This window comes from Pongo abelii, chromosome 8 (genome assembly GCF_028885655.2).
Source record: "Pongo abelii isolate AG06213 chromosome 8, NHGRI_mPonAbe1-v2.0_pri, whole genome shotgun sequence".
Taxonomy (NCBI): Eukaryota; Metazoa; Chordata; class Mammalia; order Primates; family Hominidae; genus Pongo; species Pongo abelii.
In genome coordinates, this window is record NC_071993.2 from 16,875,759 (window position 1) to 16,894,855 (window position 19,097).

Sequence of the window (19,097 nt, forward strand, 5' to 3'; positions counted from 1 at the left end):
ATTATATAGAAATACAAAAAAGTCAACTCAGTAGCATGCTATGAATACTAGTATTCAGATCAAAGGTGAAAATCAACCATTGGGGACCTGAAAGGTTCCTCCTTCCCTAGCATATATACACTTGAAAATACAAATGTAAAAGCCAAAGGCATCTTTATGTCAAAAGCACAAACTGTAAATTGGCAGCAGCAGGAGTTTCCATAGACTGTAGTTCATCTATCCCATTTGCTATTCAGTCTTTCTACAAACATTTCTATGGGTGATAAGCTTGGCCATGGTTCACGTAAACTCTGATACCAAGACTATCCAGGTAACTAAGAACATGAACAGGGGCGTGGAACCCAGCCCGAGAAAGTGTGATGTTTCTTATCAGTCAGGTTTCATACCCATCCCATGTGCTTCCTCCAGGGGTGCCCCAGGAGTCTGGGAGACCAACCTGCTTCCTGCAGTCAGACCTAAACTCAGACCCGGGAGCACCTGTGATTAGAACCACCACAAAGGTGTGTGTAAAATGCCAAACATACATCTAAAATATTTAAGCAGCTAGCCATTTCAAGAAGACCAAGTGATAACTCCCAGGGGAACAAAAGTAAAGGGACAGGCACATTGCTCATTATAGTTTTGAGTCATCATTTTCAGCTTTCTGAAATGTCTAAGGTATCACTGGCCTTTTAGAGGTAAGGTTTGGTGAAAGGTAAAAGAGATGCTTTCACTGGAAGAAGGGTCTGTGAAGAATGCAGATTACTGTGAACTGGGGCACACGGGCAGGGAGCAGTAGTCTAGTGAGCAGCCCCTGGGTGAGCTCCTGAAGTGGCTGTTGATAAAAGAAGTTTTCATTGCGTAATCTAGACAGCTCAAAGTTCCTCCAGAACCCTCCCTCTTGGATACCTGCAGGAATGCAAATAAACCCTACCTGTACAGTGTGGCTGCAAATGCACATTCTTTCTTAGGTGCACAGTCCATGGAACACTTCCGTGCAAATGAATGGTATTCACTGTGTGTAAGCGATTACCAAGAAAATCACCAGGGCCGGGAGCGGTGGCTCACACCTGTAACCCAGCACTTTAGGAGGCCGAGGTGGGTGGACTACCTGAGGTCAGGAGTTCGAGACTAGCCTGACCAACATGGTGAAACTCTGACTCTACTAAAAATACAAAAATTAGCTGGGCATGGTGGCAGACGCCTATAATCCCAGCTACTCGGGAAGCTGAGGCAGAAGAATCGCTTGAACGTGGGAGGCAGAGGTTGCAATAAGCCAAGATCATGCCACTACACTCCAGCCTAGGTGACAAGAGTGAAACTCTATCTCGAGAAGAGTAGAGAAGAGAAAAGATTGACCTGGTGTGGTAGCTGACTCCTGTAATCCCAGCACTTTGGGAGGCCGAGGCAGGTGCATCACCTGAGGTCAGGAGTTTGAGACCAGCCTGGCCGACGTGGTGAAACCCCATCTCTACAATAAATAAATAAATAAATAAATAAATAGCTGGGCATGGTGGCGCATGCCTGTAGTCCCAGCTACTTGGGAAGCTGAGGCAGGAGAATCGCTTGAACCTGGGAGGCAGAGGTTGCAGTGAGCCGAGATCAAGCCATTACAATCCAGCCTGGGTGACAAGAGTGAAACTCTATGTCAAAAAAAAAAAAAGAAAAAAGAAAAGAAAATCACCAGGCTGTGCCTTCTGGGTCACAGGATGTCATCTTCTCCCCCCAGATCATAAAGTATATATAGTATAGCGGCCCACAGACCTCATCCCTCCCCTGTCTACCTTCCAGCTACCACTAAGCCTTCATCTGATTAGTTTGAAAAGCACATTCATCTGATTAGTTTGAAGAGCAATAACGAAAGTTAGTGAAACCAGGAGAAAATGATGATCTCAATTTAGCCACAAACCAAGAATAATGCAGCCAGAATTACTGCCGTCTTCCCGAAGTTACTCTGCCAATGCAATTAAATGCTGGTCTAAAGGTATCGCCTTTTTGACAGGATGAGAGATTATTTCACTCTCCTTGCTAAATCAGTCCAATTTAAAACCACAAATTATGCTAAATGTGATTTAGGGCTTTGTTTTGTGAACGCAAACAATAACCCCATATTCAATTTACAAAACCTCTCCCAGCCTTTTGGTGAGCATGTGAATTTTTCGTTTAAGACTCCATTCAAGCTAGACGAGGAAAAAAAAATAATACACAGCTAACAGTCTTCCTCAATATATGGAATTTTTTTTAACCCCCAGCCATAGTGAAAATCTAAAGAAATTAACATGCAGACCCTTCTAGATGGGATGGTATTCACTCTTTGAACCAATATTTAGAGAATGCTGATTAGGTGCACAGTGCCATACTTTGCACACACAGCATCTCAATACTTTGGGGATAAAGTAGGAGAGGCATGTTATTTAAAGAAAGTAAGTTACAAAAGACAGGGTATCAAAGTCAATCAACTGAAACAGGCCTAGTGCTTGGAAAATAAACTACTCCCAACCAAACTCTCTGAAAAAATAACCACTTAGCGATATCAATTGTGCTATGACTAAATCCTATACATACGTGGCGGGAACAATTTTAGCTATTCCAAAAAGGCCACTGCAATACTTTACCAGTCAAAATATTCTATTGGAATTTTCTAGATATCTACAGGATGCATGAGCAAGAAGCATTTTAAAACCTAACAGTGCGTATCAGTGTATTTCTTAGATCTTTGAAACGATCCTTTTTCATCAATCTGTCCAGCTTCTGATCTATGACCCCAGCTGACCTATGACACCAAAGGAACTAAAGAGCAACGTGGTCCCTGACCCTACAGTGCTGTGTGTGCCCTCACTCAACTCATAACCTCTCTGGGCCTCTGTAAAATAAGAAGGCTGGATTATGACCATTTCCAAGGTCTCTTCCACCTCGTTTTAACATTCTAGGATTCTAAAAGGAGATGGATTATGAAAATCAATGATATGGCTTTAAATAATTCAACAAATGGGGCCCTCAATTAGGAAGCTTAGTCATGTAGAACTTTGCTTCTGACAGAGAATTGAGTATCATTTTCTGCCTAGCCAAAGATGGCTGTTTTAATTTTGAGACTTCAGTTGCTAGGTTTGCAGGAACAGTCCCAAAGGACTCACATATCCCCTGGCTCCTCAATGTTCCATTTCGCTCTGGCCGCAGGATCACAGGACTGCTGAGGATGCTCTCGTCCCAGAGCCTCTGCTGGTGTTTTGGAAAGGTGACAAGGATGTGGTCACATCACCCCAGAGACAAATCTCAAAGTTTCTTCTGGACTTTGCAGCAGCAGTTCCGCCTAACACACCCGGCATGACCTTCTTTCCTTCAGGTCCTCCTAAACTGAAGAAACTGAACACGATTCAAGAGTTTTTTCCATCTGATGTGCCAGCCCAGACTTGGCAATTCAGCACTCCCATCTCCCCCAGCAGTTTCTGGAAGGTTCCACAAGCAGCCCAAAGTGCCTGAAGGGTTCATTAACTTCTCTTTGGCCGGAAGCACCTCCACTTTGCTGGACAGGCTGGATAAACCAAAGTCCATCTGTGCGAAACACTGACACAGCCCCTTCCCTGAGCAACAGCTTTACTCCTAAAAGGACATGTATCTACGGCCATCGGTTATATCTGCAACAGGCATGAGCCAGCCGGTACTGCACCACTGATGCACATTCACAAAATCAACAATCAATCAGCTCAAGAATAGCCTTCCCCCAACTGGCCAGCAGCCCGCAAACTGTCTCCCCTCCACAGGAAGAATCAAAATCACCTACTGTTATATAACAATCGCAGTTGCAATTCTGTTGAATTGAGTAAGGAAGATTCTGTTCTATGATCTAAAATTAATAATTCCACAACCAACAACTTAAAGCATTTTAGGCGTTTACACAATAATAATTAGCAGGGTATGTTCTGGGGCTGGGCTATCTGATGGACAGCCACTAGTTACATGCAGCTGTTTGAATTTAAACCTAGATTAATCAAAGTTAAATAAAATGATGAATGCTATTGTTGGTCACAGCAGCCCCATTTCAAGAGCTTGACAGCCACATGTGGTGGCTAGTGGCTCCACTACTGCATGGCAGGGATACTGACCGTTTCCATCACCGCAGAACATTCTATTACAGAGCCGTGCCCGATGGCAGTGGGTCTCAACCCACAGAGACGTCAGAATCACCAGAGGGCTTGCTAAAACACAGACGGAGGGGTATCCCGGAGTTTCTGATTTAGTAGGTTTGGGGTAAAGCCTGAGACTCTGAATTTCCAACAACTTCCCAGGGGATGCCGATGTTGCTGGTCTGGGAACCCTATTTTGGCTCAGAAAACTTTTAATTCATTGGCAGCATCACGATTATCAATCCAACACATATGTCCCTTACCCCATGCGATAATGCAATGAGTATAATAATCAATCTGATCCAAATGAAGATGCCTCTTGAGCCTGGCGAATTGATGACACGTGAAACAAATGATACTCTAGGTAGCCTAACACGTTCAACGTGGATGCCACAATCAAACCCTTTCTAGTCAACTTCTGCTTCCCCACACAGGATTTTATGGTGAGATCACTATTGCTTAAGATGGACAACTTTCCAGAGGAGAAAAGCCTTGAATTCCCTAGCACACTGAATTAAGTCACTCAGTGGCAAATTCATCACGACCAAGGGTAGTCACACAAAGAGACGTCACCTGCTCTACTGCTCGGCTTCAAAACACTGAGCCCTAACGGCAGGATGCTGGGTGGTAGTGATGGTACAGACAGATCGGCTTGGGTGCAGCTGATTTGGGGGCTTTTTGAGCAAAAGCATCTTGTGGCCCTTGAGGCCAAAAAAAAAAAAAAACGAAGCTGTAAGGAGCGACAGACTCTGGGAGCAGCAGGCACCACGCAAAAACATAAGGACAGGAGCTCTGCCTGGGTGCAGCCCACGGGAGGGTCAGGGGATCACACTTTGGTCTTTAGAGCCATATGGTTACCAGCGACAGCCAGGCCCTCTTCAGCTCCAGAAGGGCAGCACTAGAGCCTGCACCATGCTAACGCACACCCACGGCTGCCAGGAAGCCAGAAGCTGCTCCAAACACATGGCGCTTTCCCTCTGCAGCACAGGCATGAAATCTGGAGGTGACCTCCACCCACCATCTCCACCAAACTTCTGGGGAGGTGGGGGCTGCACTACACCCAACTGTTTTTGAAGGAGCACCAAAGGATGTTTTTAGAGCTGGTGATTCCTGAGCTAGGGCTGGCCCAGGGCATGAAAGCCAGGGGACCCAGCCTCTTTGAAACAAGTGAAGTGATAGCTCAGCCTCTGCCTCCAGTGATGGATTGTGAATTACAGCAAGGGAATGAAGAGGAGGACTTAAGGCAGGTATTTCGTGGGAGGCAACTGCTCACAGCCAGGGCCAGGACAGCAGGTGGCACAGGGGCATGCCCGCCCTTCTGCTGCAATGGAGGCAACGCTACTGTCTCGTGCCCATTTCCAGGAAGCAAAAGTGCCACCAATCCTCAGAGTCCCCAAAGAAACCACATAGAATGAGTCACAGCAAAATGAAACCGAGTAGCATTGCTTCTAAAAACCTGACATACTGCTATTTAAAAAAAAAAAAGAAAAAAAAAAAAGGAAGTTTTTGTCTGTTGTCATAACAAATGAAAATGCCTGGGCAGATGTTCACAATGTCATATATTTCTACAGCTTTTTTTATAAAGCATAGAAGGATAGAGGATGGTAGAGGATATTAAAATTAGCTTGTTATTTAGATAACTTAGTATGTTACATTACTACAAACAAGTTACTAGAAAAATTACTAAAAACATGAGAATAGGTGAAAATGAGTGAGATTCTTCATTATATATATGGGAGGGGGGACGGACCATTTATGAGAAAATGGTGAAAGCAAACATTTCCTTGCCCTAGCATTTGATGAATATGATACTGAAAAACAAGTGTCCCCCTTTGGCCTGAATGAAGTAAGCGAGGAAAAAACCAAATTAGCAGAAACTAGATGAAATATGACGTGGGGCATCCGTGGTTCAAGTAAAGGCACAGCCTTTTTAATCTCTAGCTGTAATAACTGGAGAACATGAGCCCATTCATAGCACAGAGGTGGTGTCTAGACTAATTACATACATGCCAATTCTTTCAGCAAATCATAGTTCTCAATGCCATTTTAATGATTATACATAAAGAAGAATCTTCTCACTCTCGCGTAGGAATAATTACACTCTTCAGCACTTTACATGCCAAAAAAAAAAAAAAAAAGGTCATTTGTAGTTATAGTGATTAATTACCTTTGTTTTCTGGCCAAAAACACAAGGTGGATAATAATGAACTAATTACATATTACCACAAGAGTCTGATGTTCAAAAGTATACTAATGATAACTGTCTTCACAGATTTTATGGGATTTCCCCCAAAGCAGCTATTAAGCAGTGAATTACAGTAGTTCCAGGTTATTTAAAAACATAAAGTTTATGAAACGGTAAAGCAAATTCTCATTTAAAAGGTTCTACATGTTCCTCAAGGTAAACATAAAATAGCAATGTATCTCAGCATCTACCCCAAGAAAGGCCAACATCCTCCAATTATTAGCTTTATAAATAACAATGGTAATGTACTTTTGGTTAATAAACAACAAGTATTTACTGAGGACCTGTGCCCCAAAAGCACACACTCACTCTATGCTATCATAAGCCACCTCAGGATTCTATAGCCTAAGTCATTTTAGTAAACAAAAAAATCCCCTGGCTTAACTCACTGCAACACAATGGTCCTACTCTTTCAGCAGCAATGTGAAAAATCAGTTACGTGAAAATTAGAGGAAAAAAAGGCATAAGCAAGTGATAAGGTCGTTTTAGAGTATAAAGCCAAACATGCAAAAATATACGTTCCTGAGCTATAAAAAATATGTATGCATAACCAAACGAATTCCTAAAAAGCTGACAAGTATGGATTTCTTCTCCTCTGAGGATATAAAAATTAGTTAATGCCTGAATCCTGTGTTAACTCCCAAAGAATCTTCAGGAGGATGTATGAACTCTAAAATCTTGCAGGAACACCGCTTCTAAATTGCACTCCAGTTCTGATGTGCGGCCCCTCCAGCTAAGCCATACATCAATAAAGAGCTTTAATTGGGGAGCTGGGAGGGAGAAGCAGCACTGAGAGGAAAGGAAATGGCATTCAGTGGCCTGGGGAGGAAGTGACATCCAGCGAAGGGTAAGAAAAGGAAGGGTAGGAAAAATGCCTAGACAATTCCAAAATACTGGAAAGAGAGAGGAGAATATGGAAAAAAAAAAAAAACAACAAAACACCTTCAATCCATCAATGGGGAAAAGCAGGCTCAGTGTTATAAAAGGAGTGATCCAGGCTCTTTTATATGAGTACATGCCTTTACTATGTATAATATATATGGATGTATATCTACACATAAGCCTCGATTGTTAACATTACAAGGTAGACAGTAAGCAAGTCACATTCTGTCTTGCACTCTTTTATATGCACAAAGGAAAAGCACGTTTTGTCATCAGTTTCTGTCGTCTTTCACAATTAAGAATTAATCTAGGCTGGGTGCAGTGGCTCACACCTGTAATCCCAGCACTTTAAAGAGGCCGAGGTGGGTGGACTGCTTGAGCCCAGGAGTTTCCCACCAGCCTGGGCAACAGGGCGAAACCCCACCTCTACAAAAAAATTAGCTTTGCATGGTGGTGCACGCCTGTAGTCCTAGCTACCCAGGAGGCTGAGATGGGAAGATCACTTGAGCCTGGAGGTTAAGGCTGCAGTGAGCTGAGATTGCACCACTGCACTCCAGCCTGGGCAACAAAGTGAGACCCTGTCTCAAAAAAAAAAAAAAAGGAATTAATCCATCAAATCCATCAAGAGGCCACAACTGGACTGCTTCTCTTCCTACCGGCCCTTATGTTTAGGGTCATTGCATGAGGAGGGCAGGAAGGGGAGGGAAAGGAAGAGGCCCAGGGCTAGGAAAATCCACCAAATCCACATGGGAGCTTTGATCATTCTCTTCGAACTAACACTACTATGGCTTTTAACCTTAGGAATTCTCCCGTTCTTCAATTGGAAGGAGTAAGGATCCAGAGCTACAGGAACGCTTCGTCCATGGACTTCCTAGACTGACCTAACGGGACATCAAGTGCACACACAGATCACTTGCAGAGGCAGCAGGGGACACGGCGGAGCAGCCACTTGGAAGCCGTACAGAAAGCTCTGTCGCCTCCTCATTCTGGTCACTTAACCACTTTACACCTGTCTCCTCCACGTGATACAGAGTGGGGGTTCAACAAATTCACTCTTTTCTCTTTCACTTCCTGCTGAAGTTATTATATAGGTGTTGTTCTTGATGGTCCCACAGCCTGTGGGGTGCCTTGTATTTCTTTCCACACAGTACTGGTTCAGTTGGATGAAAAGGAGGGCTTCACAGAGAAAGATAAGCATTCATCTCAACTTTCTGAATAGGATAAGCCAAATTCAGAGAGAGGGGTAGGAACATCAGTTTTTTTAAAAAAAAATCAGGTGACTAGAACAAAGAATAGATAGGCAGGGGAAAAAAGCTAAAGAAACAGCAAAAAATTAGACAAAAGACGGTTCAGACTGAAAACAGCAAAACGCAAGGTCAATGAGTTTGTTAACTGGTTATCAATTGTATTTGAGTGGTTTTGGTCTACGAGGCTGACTGACGAACAGAAAGAAAAATAGAAATGGGAGAGGTATTCCATTAAAAAAAAAAAAAAAAAAAAACTGCATATTCCCATATGCCCACACACATGTCCTGTTCAACCCTGGGAGCTACAGGATTACAAATTCTTATTTAACAAAATGTAAATTTAAGCAGATTAATAAGGTGGCACTGATCAACATTTTTTAAAAAGTCATCAAGAATGAGTTCTGTGATGCATTAAAAATCATCTAAAGTTTTATACAAATCTCCAAGGAGCATCTCCTTTAAGAAATAGCATCATTAGGCCGAGGCAGGCAGATTGCTTGAGGCCAGGAGTTCAAGACCAGCCTGGCCAACATGGTGAAACCCGTCTCTACTAAAAACAAAAACTAGCTGGGCATGACAGTACACACCTGTAGTCCCAGCTACTAGGGAGGCTGAGGCAGAAGAATCGCTTGAACTCAGGAGATGGAGGTTGCCGTGAGCCGAAATCACGCCACCGCATTCCAACCTGGGTGACAGAGTGAGACCCTGTCTCAAACAAACAAACAAAAAAATAGTATCCCTATGTCCACACTGCATGCAAACATACTAGTGTTATCTTCATCCTATTCTGGAGTTTCTAAAGCTGAGCTGCGTGGACCTCTAAAGAATTCATGGATGAACACAATGGGATCCACAAGCCTCTGCTGGAATTACAACCATCACGTGCACTTCTCTAGGGATCGGGGTTGTAGTTTTCACTCTATTATTTAAAAAGATCAGTGACTTAAGAAAAGTTAAGAAGACTGGGCACAGGGGCTCACAGTGGCCTGTATTTCTGGTACTTTTGGAGGCCAAAGCAGGAAGACCACTTGAGCCCAGGAGTTTGAGTCCAGCCTGGGCAAATTAGCCAGGCGTGGTGGTGCACATCTATCTAGGAGCCTTGCTTGAGCCCAGGAGTTTCAGGTTACAGTGAGCTAGGACTGTGCCACTGTACTCCAACCTGGGTGATAAAAACACTATCTCTAAAAAATAAAAACATAAAAAAAGAGAAGAGATACTCTACAAGAACGTATGTACCTAAGTATCGCACCTCTTAGTATATCTCCTCTATCATTCTGCACACATACTCAAATGTACACACACATCAAGTGATTTAGGAGAGAGTACATCAACTGAAAATCTATGTATAATATTTTGCTATTAAATCAATTCTGTTTGATAAACGTTCTATCATCAATAGCAATAGAAACCTTTTTCAGGATCAGCCCCGCACATGGGCTAATGATGAGTTGGGAAGTGACAGGCTTACACTCCCCCGTCTTATTTTCTCCACAGCCTGCCACCGTTCTGAAGTTCTCACGATTGGGGTGGTTCCATTTAAAAATATATTGTGGAGGAATTAGCACGTTAGCTGGCTTCCACTTAGCACAAAACAGGACCTCTAGAAAAAGGATTCTAGAACAGGTACATTTTGGTTGGTGGGGCTGACAACAAAAGGAATGGGGGTGGGGGGTGGCCACAGTCTACAAGCTGAGGACAGAAAAGATGCCACCGGGAGGACACGTCTTCGACTTCATTCGCTGGCCTTGGCTGCATTGGTTCTGGGTCCTGGGTCAACAGACCCTCCCATAGCATAATCTCAGGTGCTCACTCAGTAAAGCCGAAAAATAGCAACATGTGCCCAACTGCCAGTGATTTTTTATAGTAACCTGACTACCGGTACCATCAGCTACATATTGTTTAATTAATAGCTGTTAGACTCAAAGATACTATGTATATTTTTTTAACTCTCATCTTTTAATGATGGCACAGAAGCAAACTGATAAATGTGCAGTAATTTAAAAAATAAGTTATTGATCAAAGCCTCTGTATTATAAATACATTTACACTCTGTTAAAATGCAAACAGCAAGTTGTTTTGATACTGTCACAAGATAAATTCATGACACAGAGACCATTTATTTTACATATTCCCCCCTCATGGTTTAATTTCATACAAGCCATGCACAAGAACTTTTGCATAAAGCATGACAAATAATCTATGAAGGAGGGAATAACTACAGACTTAAGAACAGCAAGGTCTGAGAAGAGCGGTGAAGGTCGTCCTCAGGAATTCAGACAGTTAATTTTTCTCAATCATCCCAACAATCTATTATGTCCGTATAAAAAGGTTTCAAAGTATTATGCTTTTTAAAACCTGCTAAATTTTCATTATAATTGGATCTACAAATTTTAAGAATGCAGTATTTTCACGTGAAATATGCTGCTTAATTTGTTTCTAATACGACTTATGGTAGATAATCAATATACACATCTGCATAAAATTTAAAAGTATTAAATTCTATGTACTTAGAATATTATCTTTGATAAATAAATTATTGAAACCACCAAAGAAGGTATCTTAGTATTTCTTGTTTGCTATAATTCTAAATTCATACATAAGCTATAACTAATAGGAAATAGTGTATATTAAAAAAAAAAAAACCCCATTTTGCCTTTATAAAACTTAGGTTTACTACCTGCCTAGCCATTTCCTATGCATTAAATGACGAGATATGGTCACAGTGAGGACCTGAAATTGTAGGCAAAACTGCCAATACCTCAGGAAAAGGTTTTACATGGCAGTTAAAAGTTAAAAGTATAAAACTAAACAATTACATTCAGAGACCCACACTTTTGAAAGGTTTTACATAGATGTCAGCTTCTCAATGTTTGCACAGAGCAAACAGATATCCTTGGTTATTTTTTTGCACAAAATGATGAACGTCTAATCCTCAACACACATGGGTCGCAAAATTAAAAAAAAAAACAAAAAACTACTGTCACATTTAAGCCCATCATTCCTTAGCTCTATGATTGTAAAGATGAGAGGGCCATCATTTACTGGACATAAGGTCATCTATCTTTTTTTTTTTTTTTTTGAGATAGGGTCTTGCCCTGTCACCCAGGCTGGAGTGCAGTAGTAGCTTGCAATGTTTACGTATGGGTTTTGCTGTTGGAATAAAATTATTTTTAAAACTTAAGGAAAACTTCACTTAAAGACGTAATGCCCAGAGCTTGTTTTATCACTGGTACAGAATGCAATTCATTTCCTGTTGTACATTCATTTCATATTCTCCCCAACACAATGGAATTGAGCAGTATACGAATCAGCATAAACATGCATGCACAAAATAAACATTTTCTTGATTTTTACAGTTATTTTTGAATTAAAATCTGGTTACATAAATACTTCAAACTTTCTTCCACAGATTTTAAAAAAAAATCTCATATATGCCCAATACAAAATACTATGGAAAGCAGTATAATTCTTTCAATGTAAGGATATTGGAGGAAAAGAAATGTTTCTAATTTGAGAAAGTAGCCATAATAAATACTAAAAAATGATACGTGAAACTGGATTATTTTCATGGTAGAAGAACAAAAAACACAGCGTACCTCCTTCTATAAGGATTTACCTTAAATGTGGTAAAAAACTGCACTGTGTAAGCAGCAATAGCAACATGCCCTGTGGTGCAGGGCTGGAGCGCCTGCACAAAATTTATTCTCACCACAAACTTGGTTTCTAATCTTTAGGTACAAAACCTGGAGGAGACATATGTGTCTCAACAGTGACCTCTAGTGGACAAGTCTTAAAATGGTTGTCCCCGAAAGAAACTCCTTTTTAAAAACAAAAAACAAGTAGGAAGGCATTTACAAAGCTCACCCTTCCAAACACCATAAAACCTGGGGATTGGATTAAGGAGCAGACTAACAAAGATTCAGCTGACAGTGGCTTGAAAGGGAGGGTAACCACAGAGGCCAGAGGCAGGAAGGAAAAGCAAAGAAACACAGGAAGATGACCTTCGGCATTATTGCTGCCTTCCCACGCATCTGAGTGGTCGTGATACCAGTTTCCCCGGCTGCGAGTCCTTTGTGTCCCTGAGTAACACATCACAGGCCATCATTCCTTGGCTCTATGATTGTAAAGATGACATGGCCATCATTTACTGGACATAAGGTCACATACCTTTTTTTTTTTTTTTTTTTTTTGAGATAGGGTCTTGCCCTGTCACCCAGGCTGGAGTGCAGTAGTATAATCACAGCTCACTGCAACCTCAAACTCCTGGGTTGAAGTGATCCTCGCACTACAGCCTCCAGAGTAGCTGAGATGCCTGGCTCTTTTTTTTTTTTTTTAAGAGACGGGGTCTTGCTATGTTGCCCAGGCTGAAGGTCATGTATCTTTAGAGCATCACGCTCTACCATGTTTGAAATGAGCACACAATGAGTAAGAAACAGAAGTCTGTGGCGGCCACATCTACTCAAGTCCCTATACCAGTTAATCCCAAAGAAACCATCTGATCCCAATGTTCTCCACTTTCTCTCCAGCCAGCAGTTTCCTCTCTGCCCTTCCCTGTCATTCACATACCTCCTGGGAGCAATGAACACTCGGTTTATACAGGTAATTACTGGGAAGCGACTAAGTGCCCAGTCACAGGCATTGAGGAATAGTATGACATGATCCCTGCTTCCACAAAAGCTGACCATCTATTTGGAGAGAGAAAAAACACAAAGCAAGAGAAGGACAGGGAATGCCTTGCTGGAGTTAAAGAGTGTACATGCAAGACAGTTTGGGGAGGAAAGGCTTCAGATGGGCCAGAACAGCCAGGGGGCTCCCAGGGGAGGATGGGGAGAGGCTGGTAGGGAGGAGAAGGGAGGAGGAAAGGAAGGTAGGAGTAGACCCTAGGCCCAGAGGCAGGGCTATGGGGAGACAGAAGATGATCCATCTTCCTAGAGCAGCATATGAAGAGGAGAGGCTGGCATGGGATGTGGGGCAGATTAGGGCAGTTTCTGAAAGGCAGAGAGAGACAGTGAGCACATGAGAGCGAGCCAGCCTTCTGCCAGGTGCATACTGCATCACACGCAAGTGCTCAAAGAAAGCATTGTTTCTGAAAGGATCTTTAATCTGAAACTCTTCCCATTGGGCCAGAATGGCTATACATTCTGACTTTGCCAATGACTTTGTTGCATTCAAAGTCAGTATCTGCCCATTCATGGCAAAAAGGCAGAAGAAAAAAATTCACTTGCAACTATTCTTCCCGTCTCCTTAAATACATCATGCATATATACATATCTAGGAAAGTTGCTACAGACAGATTAAGTCCCCCGCTGACTTCAAAAACCCATCAACGCTGCCCCAAGCTCCCAGGTTTAAATTCAAATACTGTCACCATAATAGTCTTGGAGCATTAACAGCAATTAGCTTGACAATACATAAATATTTTTATGAACTGCAGTGTTTAAAAGTTCAGGAATTTCTGCTCCCAGATTCTTGAGGAATTTCAGAATCACAGATCCCACTTTCAGCTTCCTCGTCGCCTCGCTTTTACTGCCCTGGGTGGACACGTCGAGGCCAAAACCACTGGCAAGAAAAGGGAAGTCAACCGCGTGCCACACTGTTTCAATAACTCTGTAGATCTTAAGTCAGTGGAGTCAACAGTGTCCCCAAATCAATGTCCCAGTTTGAGTAAACCATTCATTCCTTCCATGAGTACATAAGTGGAAATGTCAGACAACGGTGTAATTGGCATACTAAGACAAAAACATGAATACTTTTGCAAGATAAAAGCAGCGCCGGGTGAGGGGGTGGGGGAGTTATCTTTTGAGTCCCTGTGGTTTTAATGTGGCGTTGTCAGCTGGTCCCTATTAAAAACAACAGAAAGTGAAAGACACTGATTACCATAAAAAGTGACAGCAGGGTGTGCCTAGCCACTTACATTTAATGCATATTTATATTTCCATCAAATGGACATATTTACTATAAACACTTGAAAAACCATAGCAAAGTCATTCATTTAAATGCCAGAAAAATAGTAAAGGATGCTAATTTGACCTTACTGAAACAGATCGGGTGTCAGTGACACTACTCAGGATGGCTTGAAACAGAATTTACCAAGACCATTAATTAGAGTTTACTGGATTAAGTCAAGAGTGTCTCAAATGGAGTGAAGAAAAGGAAAAAAAAAAAAACTGGCAAGGCAGAAATATAAAGTTTGGATTCTTTCACAGTCAGTCTCCCGAATGGCCAACACAATGTAACTCCACATATAAATATGCCCCTCTAAATTAACCTAATATTATAATGCCTGGAGGAAGAAACTGATCCATTGACTCCTGAGATTTCTATCTTTGTGAAGATGTAAAAAGAAATAAACTACAGCGATCTGAAAGATGTTTTTAAAGAGATCAATGAATGACATAATAGAAATAAAGGTTTTGCTTTCTTTCTGTTGGAGACAGGGTCTCCCTCTGTCGCCAAGGCTGCAGTGCAGGGTCGTCATTATGGCTCATTGCACCTCGACCTACTAGGCTCAGCCTCTTGAGTAGCTGGGACCACAGGTGCTGGGCCCACTATGGACATAGTGGCTAATTTTTTGATTTTTGGTAGAGATCGGGGCCTCAGTATGTTGCCTTGGCTGGTCTCAAACTCCTAGGCTCAAGCAATCCTCCTACCTCAGCCTTCCTAAGTGCTGGGATTACAGGCATCAGTCACTGATCCTGGCCAGTTTTGCTTTCTTGTGTAAACTGGTTTGCACAAGATAAGCAAAACAAGGTATCATTGTTGTAACAATATAAGCTTCGCAATTAAGAAATACTTTAATAAACTATACAACAGAGCATGTCAGTTATTACTGCTCACAAATCTTGGGGGATTTAGGAATCACGTGGTCCACCCTTCAAAACAAACCACGAATCCCTTCTGAACTGAGAATCGGGTCTCTGTGGACCACGGGACCATTTCCTAGAAAAACAATGGAACCGGCAATAAATTACCTATTACAACAATGACCACACATGCCTTGCAGGTCTCACTTTTGACTTCTGTGGCCACCACTACTTAAGTGTGACAATTGTGCCGTCACTCTGCCTTTGCCTTACAAATACGCGCTTTGGCTAACAACGAACTAATCCGCTTGTTTCTTGCGCATGAGGGGACCTCGCTGCCACTCTTAATTGTCAATAATCAACAGCTCTGTGACATTGCTTCAAGCTGTATATAATGCACATACACACATAAATTCACGACACAAATCCCTCAACATGACATTCTGCTCAGTTTCACTGGACTCGGAAAGCTCCTTCACAAATTCTTGCCACATGATTAGAAAATCATTCAAGTCTGCAAGAAAAATGGCAAGCAAAAAGAACTGACAGTCATTAGGAATGGGAAAGGAGCGTGGGTCCCCGTCACTAAAATCTTTAAAGCCACAGCTCTATGAAGAAAATGGCCCATCATACACACAAGATAGTCATATAAAAATAGGCATTCATCCTACTGTATGCTAAGCAGATACTTCTACTGTGGGGCTCTATGGATGCCCAGCAGAATTTTTCTTTTGGGGAAGCCAGACTCAAAAATTTGAAAAATGCAGATGTAAAGGTTTATCATGTATACAATCTTGCATCTTTTCCCCCATCAAGCAGGGACGGAAAGTGTATTGAACAGTTAAATCTTTTCCTTTTGAGGAGGAAATATAAATGAAAACAAAGAACTCGTTCTAATAATTTCAAGTTTTCAATGCTTTCAAGTAAGTTTTGCTCATGAAATGCTCACCAATGGTCTGGCAGTTCAGGTCAGCATAGCATTCACCATCTCTGAATGGAACCACTTCCAGAGCAACAATGTCATTTTTTTCCTCTTTGGTTTATAAACATGATAAGAAAGAATGTCTAGGCCAGGCGCCATGGGTCATGCCTGTAATCCCAGCACTTTGGGAGGCCACGGCAGGAGGATCGCTTGAGCCCAGGAAAGACCAACCTGGATAACACAACAAGGCCCTGTCTCAAAAAAAAGAAAAGAATCTTCAAAGTAGAGCTAACTACAAAAGGACAAGATACAGGATGACAATATTCCCATCTTAGTGTCACCAAAATAAACTAAAGTTTCTGCAAATAATCATTTGTCATGAGTTTCTTAGCAGGAAACAGTAACAGACTCAGCAGTGCCATAGGATTACCTAAATGTCAGAAACTGTAACAAATGAGAAACATCACTTACTTGTTAGCTTGTTATGGCTGAGGACCAGTTGTGTGATATGGGATAAGGTAACTAAAAAGAAAAAAAAACAACAAAAAACAGTCAGTAAATGTATCACTGTATCCGGATTCTACCTATACTCCTACAAAGCAAACAGCAAAGTTATTTTCACAGGTTGAAGCATTATCGCTCACCAAAATAGAAGCTAGGATTCATGTAACACGATCTGTTCAATGTTAAACCAAAGGAAGAAAAGGCATGCAACTAACGGTGCAATTAGCTCAGCAAGTTAGAGCTAATGAGATTAATGTCATAGAATCCAACATAACGAGGGCCAGTTAGCTCTGCGTGGCGCCCCGGCCTGCTTGCCCAGCCGTTAGTGATCCATTTCCATTATCTGTGCCAGTCAGAAAGACCAGCCAAGGGGGCAGAGGTGCACAGGGGCCTTACCTTGTGCTAAAAAATTTTAATTATTATTATTTTTGAAGCCACTTCATCCAAACAGAAACTTTATCTAGCAGAAGGCCGCCAGTGTTATTGCTTCAGCTATGTTCCATGCCCATCCAGAAATTCTCCTCCATGCTATCAGATGATAGGAGTTAAAACCCTTCACAATTTCTTCTAAACATATTTTGGTTGACATTTCAAAGCACTGATTTGAAATGCAGATGGCTCTCCAGCTTCAAACATTATCATGGCGGTTTAATCTGCTCAGTAAGATTAGGTTTGCTTAAAAAATGGTTTTTCTAACTATAAATAAAGAAAATATATACAGAGGCACAAAAGTAAAACAGAGAAATGATCTGCCGTCTACTCTGGGGTCTAAAACTTTACTGCATGTGTCAGCATTTACACACATATGCATATACACGTGTGTGTGTGTGTGTGTGTGTGTGTGTGTAAATTTTTCCAATTTTTTTTTTTTTGAGACAGGGTCTCACTCTGTTGCCCAGGTTGGAGTACAGTGGCACGATCTCAGCTCACTGTGACCTCTGCCTCCCAGGTTCAAATGATTCTCCTGCCTCAGCCTCCCGTGTAGCTGAGACCACAGGCGCATGCCACCACGCCCGGCTAATTTTATATTTTTTGTAGAGATGTGGTTCTCGTTATTTTGCCCAGGGTGGTCTCAAACTCCCGGTCTCAAGTAATTCTTCCACCTTAGCCTCCCAAAGTGCTGGGATTACAGGCATCAGCCACTGTGTCCAGCCTCCAATATTATTTCTATAAGAACATTCTATTAATGCAGTAGAGGTTTTTCCTTAAATGGATAAGACAAAAATTTTTCTTAGGAAGGGTCTCGATGGTGGGGCTCCGCATGCTTTGAAGAAAATATGCATCACTTCTATTGGCCACAACTTTTGCATTTTTTTTTTTTTGAGACTGAGTCTCACTCTGTCGCCAGTTTGCAATACAGCGGCACAATCTCAGCTCACTGCAATTTCTGCCTCCCAAGTTCAAGCGATTCTCCTGCCTCAGCCTCCACAGTAGCTAGGACTACAGGTGCGTGCCACCATGCCCAGCTAATTTCTGTATTTTTAGTACAGATGGGGTTTCACCATGTTGGCCAGGATGGTATCCATCCCTTGACCTCATGATCCACCCACCTTGGCCTCCCAAAGTGCTGGGATTACAGGCGTGTGCCACCGAGTCCGGCCGCATGTTTGTTTGTTTTTTTTTTCAAACCACTGCAAACTTATAGACAAGTTCAAAATGCAATACAAAAACCTGTTTTCCCAGCTTGAACCACTGAGATTAAGCTACTGGCCTGATGCCCCATAAACTCTATGGTATACCTCCTACAAGCAAAAATGTACATGACCACAATACAACCATTAAAATAGTTAACCCAGTACATGAGGACCATCTAATCCTAGCCCCCATTCAAGTTTCTCCAAATGTCCCAATCATTTATTTTAGGGAAGAAATAGGATCTGGTTGAGAATTCACGCTGCAGGTAGCTGTCAGGTCTTTGTCGTCTCCTCTAAGCTGAGAATTTCTCTTTCCTTGACTTTCATGACCTTGGCAATTGTGAAGATTGCAGGGGCAATTGTTTTGTATTATGTCCCTCTATGCAGAATTTTTTTTTTTTTTTAACATGACCTTGCTCTGTTGCCCAGGCTGGGGTGCAGTGGTGCAATTACAGCTCATTGCAGCCTCAGCGTCCCAGGCTCAAGCAATCCCCCCACCTCAGTCTCCCAAGCAGCTGAGACTACAGGCTCACAGCACCATGCTTGCTTGATTTAAATTTTTTTATTTTATTATTTTTTTTTTTTTAGAAATGAGGTCTCACTCTGTTGCCCAGGCTGGAGATTTGTCATTTGTTGATTCTTGATTCATTCATCTGTATTAGTCCATTGTCACACTGCTATAAAGAAATACCTGAGACTGAGTAATTTATAAGAAAAGAAGTTTATATGGCTTACGGTTCTGCAGGCTGTACAGGAA

At 42.0% G+C, this 19,097-nt stretch overlaps 1 protein-coding gene across 2 annotated transcripts in view; it reads right to left on the reverse strand.

Moving 5' to 3' along the window:
• RSU1 (Ras suppressor protein 1) overlaps positions 1-19,097 on the reverse strand; it is a 221,536-nt gene that overhangs the window by 169,090 nt on the left and 33,349 nt on the right. The window contains exon 3 of one of the 2 annotated variants that reach the window (XM_009245150.3): positions 16,674-16,724. Coding sequence (XP_009243425.1) covers positions 16,674-16,724 — 51 coding nt within the window. 2 annotated transcript variants of the gene reach the window in all.